This window comes from Heliangelus exortis, chromosome 21 (assembly GCF_036169615.1).
Source record: "Heliangelus exortis chromosome 21, bHelExo1.hap1, whole genome shotgun sequence".
NCBI lineage: Eukaryota > Metazoa > Chordata > Aves > Apodiformes > Trochilidae > Heliangelus > Heliangelus exortis.
Genome location: NC_092442.1, coordinates 7759846 through 7781007, shown reverse-complemented (window position 1 = coordinate 7781007; position 21162 = coordinate 7759846). Strand labels below are relative to the sequence as shown.

The following is a 21162-nucleotide window of genomic DNA, read 5'->3' as shown; positions in this document are numbered from 1 at the left end:
ATCACAATAAACTGCTTTCACCTGCCAGTACCACCACCACATGCTCTTCTGCTCACTTTTCATCTCCTTACTAACACTGTATATAATCTACCAGCTATTACCAGACCAGCTTCAAACTTCTTTGCTGACGGTGACCAACATCAAAGGGAAAAAAAAAACCTACAAAAATTGCTGACCAAAGGGAAAAGGACTAAAAAAAGTACAGCAGGAGATCACTGCTGCTGTCACTGCTGCGCCGGAGACACCAGGGAGTTGCGTTTTCTTAAAAGCTCCTTGGAGAATAGTGCATTGAGAAAAAAAAACCAAAACAGCAACTCTGCAGACAACTGAAACCAGTTTTCATATTGGAAATGCACCTGAGCAACAGTCACGTACCTGTGGCTTTTCACAAAAGTGAGAAGGAAACTGGTGGAGGCAGAAAATTCAGCGCAAGTGAATTTTGCAGCGCAAGCAAGTAACGTTTTGCCCAGCTGGAAAACCAACCTTGTAAAGACACATCCATTCCCAGAGGCACTGGGGATTGTTTCCTGCTCCATATTCCCCAGGTGTGAGTTTAAATTACTCACTGATGGGGATGCCACACACCTCCCTTGGGAGCCTGCACCACAGTCCCTCGAAAAGGCACTTATCCTGCCTGCTGCGTGGGTCTGAGCACAGCAGAGGGGATGGGAAAAGAAAAGAGAAATATACAAAGTCATTTTTGACAAAGGGGAAATGCTGCATCCTTGCCAAATCCCTGTTGTTGGCCACACACCCTTTGGATACTGGCTACTCAGAGGCAGAACACAAAGCCAAGGATGTTTATGTAAAACCCACGGATGGACATTCTATTTGTAATTTGTGATTCTCTTAAAAAAAAAAAAAAGAAAAAATACAACTGGCATTCGTTCTAAAAACTTCCCACCACTGGGACTGGGATTCAAAACCAGCACCAGGCAGTGAGGCCAAAACACACTTAGAGCAGACGCCTGCAAAAGATTCCAAGGGAAATTAGTTACGTGGGGTTTATAACAAAAATAAAATAAAATCCAACGTTTATAAAGGAAAAAAAAAAACAAAACATGCAGCCTCCCCAGGAGACAGTGCTGTGAGTGCCCTGTGTAGGTAATTCAAATTCTGTCTAGATCCAGGGCTCCCTCAGTTGTGCAGAGGTGTGTGGAGAGAGGAGAAAAGCAAAGGTGAACCCTGCATGGGCAGCACAGGTTCCTCCTGTCCTCAGGGCTGGCAGGGCAGGGGCTGCTTCCCCCAGTCACAAGCCAGAACCAGCCCAGCTCCTGGGCTGACTACCAGCTCACATGAAGAGATGGAAGGGAAACTCTCCATCCATCCATCCATCCATCCATCCATCCATCCATCCATCCATCCATCCCATCCACCAGCTTCAGAAAGCTGCAGGCAGGACAGGACAAGCCCTGAGGTTTTCATCAATCTGCTTCTGCTCTCACTGCTCTCTCCAGACAAGGACACGGTAGGATAAAGGTGGATTTACAGAAGCCCCAGTTTCCCTTCCCTCTTGTGTGCTAAAATCAGCCTTATACCATAAACATTTTTTTTTTCCTAAGTAATTTTTTTGTAACTGACTCACACGCAGCTTCTGCCAGGAACTTTTATAATTAGTGAATTATGGCAAAGTTTTGCCTGTGCATGCCTGACAACATCTGCTGATTTAAGTGTTCAAAAAGCTGTGTTCAAAACCTTGCAGAGCCCTGGAGGGCACAGCTGAGCACAGCCCTTCCTCCCCATGGCATTGCTGATGGGGCTCTTCTTGCCAGGCTGCTCCAAAACACGTTGCTCCTCCTGCAGAGAGCTTTGCAGCTCCTAATCCAACATTTTGAGGGGAAGGAGATGAAGTCTGAAGGCTACTGGAGAAGAGAGAGGGATGCCAACTGCCTTTCAGCTTAGCAAACCCCTTGCTGGAGCATCCCTGTGTCTCTCTCCATCAAGCTGCGTAGTTGGGAAGCCACCGTGCGTCACATCTTCCTTAGAGACAGACGATGGAATAGAGTTCCAGAAAACCACAGAAAAAAAGTAATTTCCTCAACCTCTTTTCTTTGAAAGACACAGGAGCCATTTGGCGAGCGAGGCTGCAACACACAACAGGGGTGCAACCTACAGATCAAATGAAACCCACGTTCAGAGAAGCCAGAAGGTTTAGCAACCTAAAATACACACAGGGTCCTTCCTGGATGAGCCCCAGTCCTCCCACTTTCTGCTACAGGGCAGAAAAGCAAAAGAAAGACCACCTTCAGGATGAGCTCCTTGATACCCTCCTGGAAAAGTTTGACAGAGCAATGCCTGTACCCTCTGCAAACAAATCCTGTCCTGTAATTGATACCAGACCACATCAAAGGGCTGCATTAACAAAATATGACAGTTGCCAAGCCCTGAAAACCTTGGATGTACTGGAAATAAGTAGCTGTATCTTTGTAGCTTTTATCTGGTCTGCTTGAGTAGGGTCTTTACAGCACTGCCACATACCATGTGTGCATACAGCCCTGATGCAGCTATTACTGAGAACAGAAGATGCTCACCACGTCAGGAATTACTGGGTTTTGGGGTCTGACTGGTTGCTCATGTGTGGCACTCAGCCTGCTTAACTGCAAACTCTTCATGGACTGCTCCAAGGCAAAAAGATAGCATCTTGCCACTGCAGGCTGGGATACTTCTCAAATGACTGCATTTATTTTCATCAAATCCTAGAGAACTACGTTCACAACACCTCTGGTTTAGAGCTGAAGAGGCACAGAGAAGCTCTGAGCTTCCAGTTGCAGAACCAACCTTCAGCTCCCTTTTTAAAAAAATAAACAGCACCAAGAGGCGTTTTAAAATGTTTGACGTAGGACTTCCCATGAGATCATCTGCAGCAGGAGCACTCGGCACTTCTGCAACTCAACCCTCAGCCTGGGGACCCAGGAAATCAAGTCCCTTGTCACGCATGAAAAGCAATTTACCCGGCGCCATACACGAGCCCTGAGGCAGAAGCAGAGCAGGAATCCTGTCTCCTCAGCCATTGCTTTACCCTCTCCATTTTTCCATGACTTTCCAAGCTCCCTTCCCTCCAAATCCCACCCCCTGCAGGGCAGAGGTCCTACACACACAACCCTATCCTTCACTCGGCCACCTCGAGCTGTCCTCCCCGAGCAGAGAGGGCAGGGATGCCATGGAAAAAAACCCTACGTAAGCCTGTAATTAGAAACTGCCTGGTAACACATACAGGGGGCTGAATTAAGGTTGCAGAGGAATACTGTAAATTGGATGCACATTTCTTGTTCCATTTTACTGCCTTCTTTCCCCCCACACTGCCCCCCACCTCCTCTTTATTTGGCTTTGGCTGCACTTCAGATTAAGCTCCTAATAAGGGCTGGAGCTGGACGAGCTTTTTCAGCCCATCAGATTGCAGCCTTCCAAGCCATTGAAACAAAATTCGAGCTGAACTTGAATTTTTCAATAGTTTGGCCTAAAGGCAAGGGTGTTAACAACAGACCTGCCAACACCTTCCCTATGAGAAATGTCTGAAAACATGTCTGCACATCAAATGCTGCTTAGGCTTTGGGAGACAAAAGCCACAAATCTCAAATCCACTGCCAACTTGCTCGGCCAGTTCCCCTGTCAATAAAGCTCATGCATTTCCTCTGAAAAATCCAGCAAATCTCTACATTCTCTCTAGGAAAATGGGTTTTCCCCCAACAACCCTAAAACCTGTTGCTTTTTCATGGCAAGGCAAGGGATAAGGGGAGGTCAGGTAAATCAGGTGGATGTATAGGAAGCAGACACACAGCAGTTCATTCAACACAGTCTACTTAAATGATGCACAGTACCAAGATTAAAGATTAAAGATGACACTGACACATCTTTCACCTTCAGATCAGTGTGTGGGTGTCAGATCAGTCAGGGCTTTAACCAAGCCCTCTGCTGGTACCCTGAACAGATTTTGGGTCTTGAGGTTTTGGTTTGGTTTGGTTTTTTTAATGTTGAAGTGTATTAAGGACACGAATGCTTTATTGTCCCTGACAAAATCTTTCCTAGCTCACATTTCTAGCATGGTGGGTCTGAAGAGCCATGGCCACCTCCTTCTTGCCAGGGCTGGAGGCAGCAGCAGATTGCAAAGAGCAAGAGGGGTGCTCCCCTCCCTTTGATGAGAAACGATAGAGAAAAGGAACGATGGTTTCTTGAACTGTGTCCAAGGGAAAGCAACCCTGCTAAAGCACCTGGCAGGGCATCAACAGCAATGGAAATTTCAGCTTTCAAAGAACAGAAATAAGACTTCAAGACAGGGGTGGAGAGATCCTGCAGGAGCCAAGGTGTCACTAATCTGACGGATTGTTTTACACGCTCCCGCTTCTCTCCGATGGAATTATATCCCCTGCAGAAAAATCACCTGGCTTCAACCTCTGTTGGGAAGTGGAACCTAAACAGAATGGAGAAGAGCTCACACCTGAGCAGAAATCAGGCCCAGACAGGCTGTGACAAGAAGGAGAGTGGAGAGGAGGCAGCCAGACCACTGGGATTTTGCCCCTACGGGAGCACTGAACCCACCCAGCTCCTCCCTGCCATGGGGGGAAGGAGAGCTTGGTGCCTCCTGCAAAAAGCTCTGGACTTGATTAAACTTATTTTCTTTCATAACATTGAATTAAGCAAGGGGGGGAAAAACCTCACAGTGTGCTTCAGTGGCCCTTAGCAAGGAAGCTGGAGGGAGATTGTGTTCACTTGAGGAGCTGAACAGGTTCTGCACTGGCCCAGGTGCTGCTCCCATCAGTGTTCAGTGCTTTGGTTGGTTCAGTGGTTGATGCTTTCACCAGGACACACTGAAAACGTGTGAGGAAATGACAGATCCCAGCTTGGAAATCAGAAGGTGCCCGACCACTCTGTGTTGGTGTGATGCACACACTTGTTCCTATAGCTTGGAGCTCTGAACAAAGCAAATGCTGCTGATATTGGTGGAGAAAACCAAACCAAAACTGTAAGAAAGATGAGCAAGCTCATGGGAGGCAGGGGACTTCCTCTGCCACCTCTGTGGCAGTGTCTAATTGCCTTTGCCCCTCGTTTGTACAGACAGCAGGGGCAAAGTCCAACCCTGTGCATGGGCTGCTGGGCATCATCTCACCAGGGCTACCATCCACAGGGCTGGTGATTCACATCCACACTCCAGTGCCTTTTCCGTGCCAGCCACAATCTCTATCTGTGCTAATTGCTGGAGTAATTAAAAAGTAAAAGACCAAACCAAATACCAAAGGTCTGAGCATCAGCAAAGAAGCACATTCCTTCTCAGGAGCTGTCTCTCAAATGGATGTCCCCTACTTGTGGAGAGCCAAGCCACCTCCACAGGTCTGAACAACAGTTTGAGCAGATGACAAAAAGAACAAAAATGTCAGGAATTTTTCTTCTCAATAGATTTATTTTCTCTTCAGGCAGGATGAAAAGATATTTCTCTTGAACAATTGAGTTTCTCCCACAACAGACACGAGTTAGCATGTTCTGAGCGTTCAGTATTTCAGTCCCAATTAAGTGAAATAATAATTGCTGCACCTAAGGGTTTCTCAGCTCCCTAAGAGGAAACACCTCATACATACACAGATTTTCCTAGCTTTACCACCACATACTTAAGATGTGGAATGAGGGATGAATCACAGCTTCACATTCTTCATCACCAACCCTGGCAATCAACACTGCCACTTTGCAGCAAAGAAACCCTAAAAATCCCTGATCTTCACCCACGATGTCATCTGCAACCAGTGACTTGATTTATGCCCCACAGGGAACTCCTGTCTTGTGTCCCCATCAGTGTTGGGGATGCTGAGGGGTGACCCTGTGCCCAGCAGGTCTCTGCCACAGAAGCAGCTGGGTGAGAGGATTTGTTTTGGATAATCCTCACTCAGGCTCTCAGGAGCCAAGGAGAGGAAGCAGCTGGAGATGCACTTGGCCAGCAGGTAAACAGCTTTTGTACAACTTAATTCTTCCCCAGCCACATGCCAGGCACAAATCATATCTTCTGCTTCAAGCCCCAAGAAGAAAAGACAGCATGGTGAAGACAAAAAGGAGATGCAAGAATCCATCCATCCATCCATCCATCCATCCATCCATCCATCCATCCATCTCTCCCCCTGCTCCTACCACACTCACCATCCCTTTGCTGAGACAGCTTTTCCCAACACAGAAGGTCCTCCCTAACCCACCCCATCAACTTTTTCCCATCTCAAAAGCCACTGGCCCCATACAGCCTGCAGGGAGATGGCTGCAGGGAAAAGGCAGGGCCATCCACCACCTCCCCTTCTGCCTCACAACATGGCAATTAACTGGCTTGAAAACTGCCTCTCTAGGCAAAAACCTGTCCTGGGAGGGACCAGGGTGGCAGACATCTACTTTGTGCACCACCTCACTGATAAACACCTTTTGCCAATTGGGGCCCTGGATGCTCCTGTCAAACACAATAATTAAACCATCAGTCAGAGACACAGCACATTAACACAGATGGGGGTGGAGAAGGGAATGAAATCACTCTACTCGAATCTTCACAGCTAAATGAAACCTAAAGCAGGAGGAAAAAATGAAAGATGGAGATTTAGGAAATCTCATTTAGCAGTCAGCTTTCCCAGGGTTTGCTAAGAAAGCAGAAAACCAAAGACAGACCCCAGCGTGCAGGGAGGGAGGATCAGGCCAGCAAGAGGAAAGGCAGGAGAGCATCACTGTGCCAGCAGACAGGAGCAGGCACAGAGAGCTCCTTTCTTGACCAGCAAGAAAGCCTTGAAACAGAGGTGGCCAGTGGGTCTTTGAAGATGAGGAGGCGGCAAAACTGCTACTGCAGCAGCTCACAGCTTTTCACATTCCTTTAAAAAAGAAAAGAGTCAAAGCCGAGCCATACGTCAGCCCTTAAGTAGTCCCTACCCTCAGTTTCCCACCAGCTGTACTACGACTCTCCAAAACTCCCGTTCACATTTAATTTACTGCTGTGTGTCCCCGCCAAAATCAGACCTAAAAATCAGCAATCTTGGTGGGAGGTATCCAGCTGCTACGACCCATTAGAGGAATAAAAGGTATTTGTGCAAACTTGCATTGAGAAAGCCAGGCAGAAAATCTTCCTAGGAAAAACTTGCCGTGCTTTCAGATTAGCAGATCAAGCTGCTTCTCTCTCTGCATCTGTGAAATCCAGTGCTTAGGACACAAAAATGGGTCTTTTCTAACCCTGGAACCAATCTGATTTTGGAAGCACAGAGCACAAGGGAGGCAGCAGCAGGGGGCAGGGGGGAAGCAGAGCACAACTCAGGTTCTCGTGGTGTGTGGGCCTGGTGAGATGGGGATGCTCCCAAGGACTGGGAAATCCCACTCTGGTCACACATCCCAGCCCCCTCTTGCCTCAGTTTCCCCTGGATGAAGACAGAAGGACTCCTCTAATGCACAGAGCCATTGGCAAAGCTCCCAAGTGCCAAGATTACAGGGGAGAGCTCATTAGAAGCAGCCTGTAATGTAACAGTGATGTGATCTCTGTCCTCCAGCCACAAAGCAGAATTAAAAAGGGAGCACCCTAAAAAAAAAATAACCCTGCAGAGTCATCAGTCTCTCAGAAGGAAATCAACCAAGCTCCCAGCAGCTATCAGTTGATAAAAGAGAATTCCTGCAAGCTAAACACCCAGGCTGTACCTGCATGGCAGGATTTGTAGCCTGGTGCCTTTTGATTCCTTCTCAGAGTGTCCCAACAGTCAGAAAAACATGGGAGAGAAAAAAAAAAAAAAAAAAAAGAACATTTCTAACCCCCCGATGACCTGTCTGATGAGGGAATCCTGTCAGACCCAAGCACATGTGCAAGGCAAGGAGAGCAGCTGGGGGCTGGAACAGCCAAGCAAAGATTTCATCTGCTTCACAGCTCCAACAGCAAACCTGGAAATTGTCTTCTCCTTCCCACCCCATCACACGGCTTGATTCATTTGGAACCCCCTTTTTACCCTTGCTGTCTTCCTCCCAGCTCAGTTCAAATCCTCTTACTCCTGCACACAACAGCATCAGCCAAAGGAAGGGATGGCAACCCAGGACCCCCATCAGCATCCAGGCAAATAAAGCAGCACAGCCCACAACCAAACCCCTCCAGCCAGCCCAGTGTGTGAGCTTTTAACCAGCAGTGAGCAGGAGGGGAGGGAGCTGAGGTCCCTGGCAACACCAGGAAAATCACCCTGCTCCTCCTTTTTTTTGAGAGAGAGGCAGAAAAAGCCTTTTGAACTACCAAAGTAGGGGAGAAACTGACATCTGTTCAGATTCAGCTGCTTGGGTCTCACTGTTTCAGCTCCAACTCTTTCCCGACGGGTGGGAATGGTCTCAGCTTTTATTCAAAGGCATTGCCCTCACACAGGGCCTTTCAGCAGAGGATGGCAGAGCACCTTACAGACATTTAATTAAAACTTACAGCCTGCCCCAGTGTGGGAGGCATTAAAAACAGGTCCTCAGCTCAAACAGCAGCTCACCAGCATCTCTTTCTCCTGTCTGATCAAGGCGTGAGGCTCAGCTGCAAGGGATGGAACAGGCAGGCTGGGGCTCTGCTCCACCAGCCAAGCTCAGCTTGTGCCCCAAGTCACAAAATTGTGGGTTTTTTACCCCTCTGTGATTTAAATACTATAGATTTCTAATGCATGGCATTGCTGGGCACCAATTCCTCTACCTAACAGCCCTGGGAAGTCGATTGAATGGAAAATGGAAAAACTTTTTTTTTTTTTTTTTTTCTTCCCTGCTTACCTATGGTGTGAGACTTTTGCTGGTTGAATTGAATGTATTTAAACAAAAGTAAGCTCAGACATCTGCCTTTGCACAGTGTCAGCTGCAAGAAATGAGCTAACATCCAGATGCAGTGGCATGTCAGGATTAGCCCAGGCTGGGGCAGGAATGCTTCCATGTATGGAAAAATATTGGAGCAGTGAAACCGTAAGGTTGGAGTAGAGTAAAGTGAGAGGCCTTGTCAATGAAGTTGCAGGCTCAGGTTTAGAGGATTTAGCAGCTCAGAATCTCCAGAAGATCGTCAGCACATATTATAATAAATTTCACACTTTTTCCAGAAGGGGGGGAGGAGAGGAGGGGGGAGATCCCACCCCCACCTCTTGGCTCTGGATGCAGGGCCAGTGCTGCTGGGTACCATTAACACCCCCCACGCTGGGGAACGGGCTGGGGTGTTGATGGAGAGGTTCTGGAGAGGACAAGGCTGCACTTGCCTGCCTGCCCAACCCTCAGAGGCTGCCTTCTGCCCAGCAGGATGTGCAGAAGCCAACTGGGAGCTGGCACGAAGTGGTGGAGAAGAAAACACTGAGCTGAATCAGCACAGCCAGGGAGCCTCTGCCAGCACCACGGCGAGGGCAGAGAATGCTGGGGCACAGGGAGAGAACTGGTGCAGTGTTCCCTTCAAGCAGCACCACTCCAGTCAGCATCCTGAGTTAACACTAATGAAGTAATGGCTATGACTTCATCTCTCCAATGGGAATCTCTTGGGAATGAGGGAGAATTAGAATTTCTCTGTGTCTGGCTCGCTCACCCGGTTGCAATTCATTTGGGTTGCCTTCCTGCTCTCTTCTGCAATGTTACTTAAGAAGATCCTTCAGTCCTTGCACTGAAACATAAAACAAGGTTCCCTCCTCAGCTGTCAAAGCCCATCCTGGCAGGGATCCCTCCTGGTGGGATGTGACCCCCTATGCCAGCTGCCACCCCCTGGTGCCAGCCACACCCAGCTCCCACTCACCTCTGGGGATGCCACCAGCTATTTTTTTATGCCTCAGACATGAAACAAAAACCCTGTGACTCTCACCCTTTTGTGACTCTCACCAAACTCATTTCAAACAGGGATCTGTGCAGCCTTTCTCCATCAAAACATTTTGCGGTGGCATCTGAGGCGCATCCTTTATGGAACAGACTCTTCCCAGGATTTAGGCTCCATGCCCAGCACTCACCTCCCTGCTCGGGCAGGGATCCAGGACCCCCGTGCTCCCCTGGGGGCTCCCATCACTTTGTCTGGAGGCCAGAGGGGCTCTCTGGGCTCCAAGCAGGGGGTTGATCAGATTGCAAAAGCTCAGCAAACGCCCTGACGCAACCGAAGCTCCTTCGCACTAAATAAAGACCACAAATTCTTTACATATTAATTGTTGGTTTCAATTGTTCAGAGCGTTGAAAGACAGGCGTGAGAGCAGGCAGAAACCACCCCTGCATCTCTTTAGTTCCGCTCTTCCATTAATTGTGTCTGCTCTGAGCCAAAGCAGTAACACACTGCCTTGGCTTTGGAAAACCCAGATAATGGAAACACCGTCAGCTATCACACAAGACACACTGTCACCCAGAAAACTTGTGTAATTCACTTTCCCACAAGACAATTTAATGTCTCTTTGCTTTCTTGCCCTTTACCTTACAACCTACAGATTTCATTCTAATTGTATTTTTTGCCTGCAGCGGATCAGCAGAGAAAAACCAGCCATGCCAGAGGCAGCTGCCCTGCAGAGGTACATCGAGGCAGCACTGAGGAAAAGCCTCAGAGCTGAACAAGCCCCTGGAATTAATGTTCTAATGAATGCAAGCACTCTTCCCATGCTGGTTTTACTCTCCTCTTTCCTAATCATTATCTAGACATGGCATGAGCACTAAGTGTTCTGTCTCGAAAGTTTCAGATCTCTCGTATGTTAGGTTGTGACACGCTATGGAACCAGTTTAGAGAGTATAAACAGCTACAAAGTCCTGATTATTCAGTATTCAACCCAGCCTGAAAGCTCAGGAGTCAGCTTGTTACTTGCTGAAAGCAGGGGGCCTGAAATTATCCATGAATAGTTCAAAGCTGCAGTTAATTCAACATCTCCACTTTCAAAAGCATAAAAATCACAGATTCCTGGAGTGTTTAAGCTTTTTAAAAATGACAAAGTACTAACTGTCAAATCAAAGCAGCAAGCAGAAATCCACATGGCTGATAAGACAAATAGTTGCATTTTAAAGAGTAATTAAAGATCACTTTGGAATATTTTGCTTGGAACTTGTTTCCCTGATAAAAAACGCGGAGGGGAAGGAGGAGGTGAAGGCGTCAATCCGCACACACCAAGGAGCTTCTAACCAAGCAAATGCTCAGGCAAACACAGCTCAAACTCATCTATTTGACTTCAGAGCTCAGCCTGCAGTTCTACAGCCCCCAGTAGTCCCTTCAGTCTTCTTTTATCCCTACATTTCATCAAAATTCTAGCAACAAGGAGCAGACAATCCCTACACTGAATCTGCCTTGTCAGGGAAGAGGGTGTGTGGGGCTGGGGCAAGAATCCCCTGGTCACCAAGAAATAAAATATCTTCTGACTCGACTTAGATTAAAACCATATCCCAACTTACACGCTGGGAGCATTGCTGAAAAAAACAGGAATGCAAAACAGAGAGCTCTACCCAGATGCAATTCTGTGAAACTCTACCCCAGCCACATGAGCTAACCCTGCCCTGCCCCGCTTCGAACCATTAAAATGATGTCCATGAGAAAGGATAAAAAAAATCCTCCAACTTCAAAACTGACTCTCCCAAAACCTGTAGGTGCTAATGATGCACTCACAATTAGTTTCACACCAACTTTCCCAGTACTATCAATAAAAAGTACCTGTAGGTAAAAATGTATGTGCAAAATTATTATTTCCAAAATTAAACAAGGTGATGACTGACTACATTTCAAGCTAAAAGGTTCTCTTGAAGCAACCACCATCCAAATGCAAGACAAAGCTGATGGCAGTAGTCAGGACTGAACCTGCAGAGCCCAAATCCAAGCAGCCAAAGCTCCCACTGCATCTCCCCACTGTGGAGCCAGGAATATTTGATGATGGAAAGGACTTTGAGAGCTGGCACTCAAACACAGACAATTACCAACCCAGCAGATGACACACATCAGCAAGCCATTTAAAAGACTAATTCTCCCCCAGGGAAGGTGTTTGGGCAGGACACAGTTTGGATATAGAGGGAAATCAACCTCCAAGGACACCAGTGGTGCTTTTGCAACTACTGCAGGACTTGGGATTTTAAACACAGCCCCCAGATTTGCAGCCTACTGCTATCAGTGAGTGCCTTCAGGGATTTCACTGAAGGATTAGGGTCCTGGCACCAGAGACAACTGGTAATTGTGTGTCACTGCAAAGCTGTGTAAAATACACTTGGAAATAAATTTTTAAAGCGCCAGCACCGGCAACAAAAATCAGAGAATGTTTTGGCTTTGATGCCATCCACAGAATGCAGAAAAACCAAAGAGCTTATTCCTCAGTCATAACTGATGTTCACTGTTGTCCTTCTCCAAAACGGCAGAGAAAAGCATTCCCTTATTTTGTATCTTCTTCCTTAAAGCTGTTACACGCTCAGCTCCTAAAAAATATGCATTTTGGGGGGAAGTGTGTGTGCTTTAAAAAGCAAAGTCTGCAACCTGGGAATAACAAATGAAATTGTCAACCGTGCACTTTTAAACGAACGTTTTCATTTCAACATCTGGATTAAGATGCCACAATGAAAAACAGCACACAGGCTCCTCTCTGCTCCTCTCATACATCTCCCCATTCTTGTGTTTCAGAACCAGGGAGTTTCAAAGCAAACAAAGAATGAGTTGGTGCTGCTAATGCCTTGCTTCTTACTCAATAGCCTTATGTCATGAAAAGACCATATTTTTTAAATCTGCATCTCCGTGAGCCAAAGATTTCATATACATTCCCACCCCAAAAATACAAAGTCAGGAATACAGCTGAAAGTTATTATCTGGATATTTTTATATGATGAAACTCTAAAGCTGCTTCAAGTGATTTACAAAATTTTCTGTTAGACAAATCCCACATCTGGGCCGACCACTTGCCTCCCAGATCTCAGCAGATGGTGATTTCAAACAGAAAACTTATAAGCCCCTGAAAATCAGGGCGTATCTTAAAACTGTAATCATGGCTTTGAGGGTTTCCCCCAAAAAAAACAAGTGCATAGTTTAAATTCAATGACATTTCTACCTCTTCCCCACCCTTTCTTGCACAAACTCTGCCTGCAAAACTAGTATTTGGTGTCTTGTCAGAAGAGGTTCCCACAGCAGACAATCTTTTCAAGCAGAGGGAAAGAAAATGAATTTTTCTTGAGAAGCGGGGGGAGAGGACACCACAGAGAACACAGTTTAAAAAAGAAAAGAAAGAGTGGGGATTTGTTGTGAAAAACTTCAAAGACATCAGCAAACAAGCCAGAGGATGGTCACATTTTACCCACCAACCTTAAGAGCACCGTTTTATTTACAATGCTGAGGAAGACCACCCTGTCCCATCCAAATCTTATTTACCAGCATGAGTAAAGAAAGATCCTCCAACTGTTTTCAGATATTTGACTGAATAATCACAGAAACATGATCAACATGGTTCACATTTATTTAAAAAACAGAGCAGAAACATTTCAGCTCCAGAGGAAATGGGGTTTGCCTTCCCAAGAAGAATTTGGGCAACACTCAAGCAGATGCATAAACACAGTGGAAAGCAAAGACAAAACAAGAGGCAAAACACAGCCCCTGCACCCCACGGATGCACCGAGTAAGCATAAATAGAAAAGTCAAGATTAAAAAGAATGAGGAAGATGACTGGGCCAAGTCAGTAACAATAAAAACAAAGGCAAATAAACAACAGGAAAAGATGGACTCCTCTCCCACCACAGACACACTTGCAGCCTTGTCTCTGACAGTATCCTGACTCTCCTTTCTCCCACTGCTACGTGGACCCATTGGAGATGACCCACTCAGAGAATGTGTGTGTTTATTTTCCTTTTTAAGCAGAAATGTCCCACAGCAACACAGAGCACAGCTCAGCAGGACAGCGTGCTCCTGCTGCCTTCCAAAAGGCCTCAAAGAGCACCCGAATTCACCCCAAGAATAGGTGGATTCTGCAGCAAGGATGGTCTGGAGCTTCCCAGGAAAAACCTGGAGTCCTCCTGAGAGGAGGAAGGATGCTGCCCCATTGCAGTGGCCACGAGGGCACGTAGGCAGATGGGAGCTGTTTATATTACTGAGGTTCCCAGTAGCAATCAGGAATTAAAGCTGTTATTAAATCAGCCCTCCAGAACTTGAGCAGCTGTTTGGGCAAACAGATAAAAACAGGGTGCTGTTAAACCAAAACCCCAAACGCAACAAAGGCACAAAGCAACATCTCTCCCCCGTGTTCTGCTCGGCAGCACCAGGCATTATTGGAAGACAGATCAATCATCAACAGCAGTGCTGAACCTGGGGCTGAGCAGCTTCATTGAGGGATGTGTACCACGAGTTAAAGGCCTCCAATCTCATTTGGCACGTTATGGTTTTGTTCTTGAAAAAAAAATAAAAAAATTTAAAAAATCCCAATAATACGTCTGGCTGTGGCTCAGACAGAGGCATAATGCCATCCTCCTCATTAATCAAAGGCTTTCCCCACGTCCAGATGTTTGCTGACTTGTACTGCTTTCTTTTCTTACTGGTTTGGAGACAGAAATTGCTGTATGCTGAAGTTACCCAAATCCAGCTGGTTAATGCAGACGCACAGGCTGAGATGTCCTTGGTAACTGCACCCTGGCATTATTGAGTTACTGAGGCATTCAAAGAAGAGTGGCTGTTTTCTTTGACAACCCATATTACTTTCACCAGTAACCATGAGAGGAAGATGTTATTTTGCTTTTACGACTGTGGGAAATTTTCTGCAAGCCCAGAAAGAAGCCTGGTTTTTAAGACCCATCAATGTACAGTACCCAGGGCTTGGGAGAGGGAGAAAGGTAAAAAAAACTACAGAGTACATCAGAAAAAAACCAATGTGCACGCTGATAAATGTTTCTGCAGGAATCCAGGACTGTAACAGCTGTATTATTCAGTAAATCTGAGCAACAAAAGTGATGCTACAGTGAACATGGGATAGGAAACCATCTATTCTCAAACCTTTCCCAGCCTCAGTAGATACAGCAACCAACCCACAGTGGGAGATGTTGTATGGAAGAGATCTCTGGAGATCTTTGAGCTCTGTAGTTACTAACAAAAGACTTTGCTGGCAGAGCTACACCCAGCCAAACCCTGCAAAATCCGTGGAACAAGGGTCTGCAACTCCTAAGCCTGGGAAAGATCTCCTTGCCCAATGTTCCCACCTCCCTCTCTCTCTGTTATCTCTATGCCGTATCTGTAAGGTCCCTTTCTTCCCATAAATCTAAATAATTCTCCAGGGCTTGTCTCACATCGGGTTTAGGAGTAGCCTTTAGTGCAAAGGAACCATAACTCAAAAGGATTGCCTACATTTTTCTAATGCTTAAGTTTTTAAACAAATTAAGCCCGTGAGGTACTGAACATATGCTAAACATCCCCAGCTCTTGCTGGCATAGTTTTGAAAAACAGAGTTTGTGCTTTTCTGGAGAGTCAGGTCATTACCCTGACTATTTAAAAATCAGCCTATTATACAAGGAAACTTCTAACTGCTTGAACTACACGTTATAAATCTCCTGTTTAGAAATCTGATATCCTGACATAATTGCCCTTGTAACTTACAAATAGGTTCTCTGTTATCCATAGATTAAGCTTCCTCCAAAGCCACATCATGTCTGCTTAGTTTTGAAAATATACAGCATGAGCTTCAATTACTTTACACTGCACACAAAAATAATCCTGAACTTAACTCAGGGCTTCTTGGAGTAAGAGTTTAAGACCCCATAATCTTTTTAGTTCATGTTTTCTTGCAATCTAATAAGATGGAAGCATTGGCCAGCATGTAAAATTAATGCCACCTTCTACCTCTATGATTTCCCAACCATTTAACACACAGAATTTTTTTTCACAGCACAGAATTTTTAAAGCAAATATGGCAAGCAAAAGTCCCACCACCTAAATAATCTGAAATGTTCTGTAAGGGAATGGCCAGGTTCTAACTGGAACCACAGTCTTTTCACATCCCCGTAGAGAGAGGGTTTGGTTTTAAAGACACTGGAAACACAGTTTCTCTGAAGGATGACTATTCTGTTGCAACTCCCTTTGTTAATGAAACTCATCTCACCCCCCAGACCTGGGACCACTCATGCAGGTTCCCATCATGAGATGGGTGGGGACTTCAAAGGTGTGAACAGCATCGAGGTGCGTGGTATTAAACACGAGAGCTCGGGCAGAACTGGGGGCTTACTGACAAAAGCCTGCAGCAAACAAGGCAAAAAAAGCCAAATCTGGGTTTCCAACAGCTACACCCCAGCAGAGGGGACATCACACGGAGCAGCCAGACAACAGCCAACTTTTTCCTTAAACAACTCCTTTGCCTAATGAACAGAGGGAACTGCCAGCACAGGAGGGCTCAGAGACCCACTCAGGACAAAGTCAGCCCCCTCAATGCTACAAAGCCTCGCAGAGCCCAGACACAGGGGATTCCCTGAGGGGATTCAGCTGCCCCCAGCCCCACAGGTACTGGTGTTACCCCAATCCCCTCTGGAGCAGGGATGAGCCTCGCTGGGAGCCAACGCCTGCTCGCTGCTCTCAGACTGGTGGCTGTAATCACGGGCTGGAAAGATGTTTAGAAATGGCACAGCGGGGCACAATCTTTTTAATCTTACTCAATAGCTTTCAGAGATTAGACTTGTAAAAGGCTTTTTTTTTTTTTTTTTTTTTTTTTTTCTCTTAAAGTAGCAAGGTTGGGAGCTCGCTGGGATCTGGAAGCCCAGCCTTTGCCTTCCTGTTCCTCACAGCCTCCCCTGTCTGAGTCTTACAGAGTGCTTTTTGTCTGGTATCTGTCTTTCCAATTAAACTCTTCGGATGAGGGGCTGTAACTTGCAGAGAGTATCGAACGCAGCAGCTGCTGAACGGAGACGAATCCCCAACACCATCGCACGGACTCGCCCGGCTGCTTTGCCAGCAGCTCCCAGACGAGCCGGGCTCCAACCACCACATGTCCTCCCATGGCTGCCGGATGCCGTGGCCCTTTTCTGTACCCAAACCCGCACCCCAACCCCCGTCCACAGCCCGCACCGAGCCCTGCCTCCCTCGGGCTCCAGGGGCTCACCCCGGAGCTCTCTTCACACCCCGGCCCTACTCCTCTGAGGGGCCCATCGAGCTGAAACCCGGACCCCCAGACCGGGCTTCCTCCCCTTGCCCCCCACCCGTGGGAGAAGGCAGCGGGAACCGGGGGCACGGGGGGAGCCGAGCGAGGCGGCTTCACCCCGCGGGACGGCAGCCGAACCTCACCCCCCATCCCCCGTAACCTCATCAACCCCCCGGGAACTTTCTGGAAGGCACCCACCCCACACCCGCCGACACACGGGACCCGCCCCGGCGGTGTAGTGAGAGGGGGGGGGGGCCCGGCCAAGCTCCGTCGCCCCCCAGACAAAGCCCGGGGCGCGCCCCCCACCCCCGGCCCCGCGGTCTCACCTTGCGGTGTTTGTCGGAGAAGGGCAGCGCCAGCCAGGGCATGGCCCGCACAGCCTCCTGCCACTGCTGCTGCTCCTGCTCGGCCGAGACGAAGACGATCTCCAGGCGCTGCCCGCCGGCCGCCGCCGCCTCCCCCCTGAAGCGCCCGTAGAAAGCGGCCAGGCTGGCGCCGAGCTGAGCGCAGGAACCGCCGAGGCTGCAGCCGAAGTAAAGCCCCACCAACGAGACCCCGCGGGCGGCCAACGCCGATACGGCCACCTCCTCCCCGTCCGCCGCCACCAGCACCTCGCCCAGCACCTCCGTCAGGGCGCCCGCCATCCCGCACCGCCCCGCGCCCCGCTCCGCAGCCGCCGCAGCCCCGCGCCGGCCCCCAACAGCCCCGCCCCGCTAGGGGGCGCTGCCGCCACGCGCCCGCCCCCGCCTCCAGCAGCGCCGCCCCGCGCCCTACCGGACCGAACCCCCCCGGACCGAGCCGGACCGGCCTGACCCCAATCCCCGGCCCGATCCGTGTCCCGGCCCCCACCGGACCGGCCTGACCTCTAACCCCTCAGCCTGATCCGCGTTTCCTCCCCCACCGGACCGGCCTGACTCCCCACGGCCCAATCCACGTTCCCACCGGACCGGCATGACATCTTCCCCCCCCGGGCGCGACCTACGTTCCGGTCCCCACCGGACCGGTCTGACCGATCTGCGTTCCGGCCCGTACCGCACCGGTCTGACTCCCCACGGCCCGATCCGCTTTCCCACCGGACCGGCCCGGCCTGACCTCCCCCTCTCCCACACTCCACAAGCGCAGGTTGGGGGGGTTCAGCCTCCCCCAGGGCTCAGCCCCCTTCACCCCGGAGCCCTCCTGGTACCGGGGAGCGGTTCCCCCCCCCTCTAAGGGCTCCAGACCTGGCCTGGCCTCAGCGGGGCTGTCCCGGCCACTGCTGGGGGGCAAGTGGTCCCGAGACCCCGCAAACTCTGCCAGACCCCTGGCTCCCACTGCCAGCATCCAACCCCACCAAGCTGGGACCCCCACCCTTCACATGGGTGCCCAGGGAAGGGCGATGTCGAGCAGAGCAGGACCCCCCAGATCCAGCAGAATTGGGGAGCTTCCCTTGTTTTCAGCACCTGATGGAAATCCCTGTTTCCCTTTATCCATGGTGGGTGGAAAAACCTGCGATTCGATGGAGGAGTGGAAACACCAGTGGCTGCAATACAGCAAAAGGAAATAAAGCATAAAAAGGGACATACAGCCAGGCTCTAAAATCTATTTGTTCTTTGCAACCTGAATCTGTAATCTTCAAGGCTGATGAATGAACAGCAGCCCGGGTGCTCAGATGCTTGGGATGGACACCTCAGAGCCTGGCCCTCACCAGCAAACACCTCCACACGTGAACACACCCCCTCTGCTCTCACACACCGGTAGGGAAAAAATAATGCATGAGGCTGAGGCCAGAGGATAAGTTTTGGGGAGCTGAAATTTAAGGTTTTGGGTTGGAGCATCTCCACGTGTGCCCTGGGACACACACTTGTGTGGCACTGCCTGAGCTTCTGGCAGCGATGGGTACAGCTCACAGGACACCTCCTTGGGTTTCCTTCTAAAACAGCCCCAAACCAGCACCCTAAATCTTGCTAGCTGCTGTAAAAGACACCTTTCTTCTTACAGCACTTCCCTGTTTGGCTTCTTACTGCTTTCAGTTGTATTTAAAACTGTTGTATAGCATCCAGAGCCATTAGGGGATGCTTTATAAATACAATTAATTATCATTATTATTATTATTACAGCTTCACAATCTCTCTTTTCTTTTGCCAAGACCTGCTCCCTAAGGGTGGTTCAAAGCAAGAAGAGTTTTGTCTTGTTTTTATTTGTCTTGCTTTATCTGCCTTAATTAAGTATTCGGGTTCTTCAGGGCAGGGAAGCTGCTTTTTAAGTCTGCAGCCCTCAACTTGACCAACCCATGCGGCAGCATAAATATTCTGTTTAAAAATAATATTTATGGCTGGAGCTAATTTGCCTGGCCCCATTTTTAGTGACCAAAAAGGCAGAAGGAAGGTGCTCTGAGATACAGAACAAGTAAAAAGCATTTTCCCCTCTTAAAGAAAAAATGAGGATGAGGATGAGGAAAGAGCTGTTCTTACCGAGCAACATCACGGGGTGAGGTGGGACTTGGCTGAGGTGAAACCACATGGAAATTTGCCTGGTTCCTGTTGTGGGTGGAAGTCTGCCCACGCCCAGGCTCTGCAGCAGAATCGAGGAGTCAGGATGCTCACTGGAGAACCAGCCCGAGACACTGGAATGAAAAAGCTGGGACAACACCCTGGGGCTTTTAATGAGCATTTTTTGTCTCGACAGAGTCAGTGCCACTCTGCGTTTCCCTCACCCCCACTCATTTCTAATAACTGCTGTGTTTTAAGTCACACCTCCTCTGAATAAGATCCATTGTATTTTCACTGATGTATTTGCTAAATATTTTGCCTGGATTTGTTTCCCCCACAACCTTTTATTATGGTCTGGACCTCAAGAAGCAGCTAGAGCACAGGTGTGGCTGAGGGACCTGGGGGTGTTCAGCCTGGAGCAAAGGATGCTGAGGGGAAACCTTCTCCCTCTCTGCAACCCCCTGAAAAGAGGCTGGAGCCAGAGGAGGATGGTTTCTTCTCTCAGGTCACAAGGGATAAGAGGAAACAGTCTCAAGTTGTGCCAGGGCAGGTTTAGGTTGGACGTTAGGAACAAATTTCTTCCCCAAAAGGGTTGTCAGGCACTGGCCCAGATTACCCAGGGCAGTGGTGGTGTCACCATCCCTGGAGGGATCCAAAAGCCATGTAGATATGGTACTGAGGGACATGGTTTAGTGGTGGACTTGCCAGTGCTGGGTTAAGGGTTAGACTTTATGATCCTGAAGGTCTTTTCCAACCAAAAACATGAAAGGTACGCCCAGGGTGGTTTTTAAACAGCAGCTGCTGCGTTACCCTAAAAGCACAGCATAAAAAAAAAGCGCCAAACCAAGAAAAACAAAACCAAAAAAGCAGAAACAGCCTGGTGAGCCCCTATCCTTGGGAAGGCAGCTCCCGGGATGCAGAGGGAGGAGCAGGTTGGCTCCCAGCACCCGCAGCACGGTCGGGACACGGGCAGGCAGCAGCACTCAGCGGTGGGTGGGTGTCAGTGCAGAGGCACCAGGGCTCTGCTGGCCTTAGGGGTGCCAGTGAGCCGCTAGATTTCTCATTTGTTTGGGTAGTTTTAATTTTAAGCAGGGAATTGCCTTCTGGATAAATTCCATCCACCGTAAACATCGGTTTCGACCTTCCCTGTAACCTTGCGTGTCTGCACTGGCAAGCTGGGACAAATAATGGTATGAACAGTCCTGTTTATATGACTCTCCATGCCTAAAAAATAAGTTTATGGGCAATGAGAACACCCAGGATGATTAGAGACTGCTGAGACCTCCCACTCCCCAGCCCAGGCAAGTCAGCAGCCATACAACTGCAGGTCCTGTACCCACTTTGTGCAGCAGCTGCAGCACCAGCCAGCAGCATTTAAAACATTACTAGACATGTTTTTTGACATTATTGAACATTAATTATACCTTGGAGACACAGGCAGCTGAGGAACACTGATATTTCTGGGTCCCAGGAAGCCACATTAATCAGCAGGATGAACTTGGGAATAGTTATGTGGAGTTAAACAGAAAAAAACATCCCTGTGTAGCCCTACAAGCAGAGTATGGTCTGTAATCGTTAGCATGTTTGGAAAATGCACTTACCACCCCAGAATGTAGTAGTTTTCTTCCAGTCAGCTCATCACACAAGGGCAGCTGTCTGAAGACGTCTATTCTGGTTCTTTCTCCCTG

At 48.6% G+C, this 21162-nt stretch overlaps 1 protein-coding gene across 1 annotated transcript in view; it reads right to left on the bottom strand.

The window, feature by feature from the left end:
• The window catches only part of NXN (nucleoredoxin), a 47280-nt gene extending 29565 nt beyond the window's left edge, over nucleotides 1-17715 (bottom strand). The window contains exon 1 of the mRNA XM_071764996.1: nucleotides 17333-17715. Coding sequence (XP_071621097.1) covers nucleotides 17333-17650 — 318 coding nt within the window. The 5' untranslated portion in view covers nucleotides 17651-17715. The remainder of the gene's footprint in view (nucleotides 1-17332) is intronic.
• Nucleotides 17716-21162: the final 3447 nt, after the last annotated feature.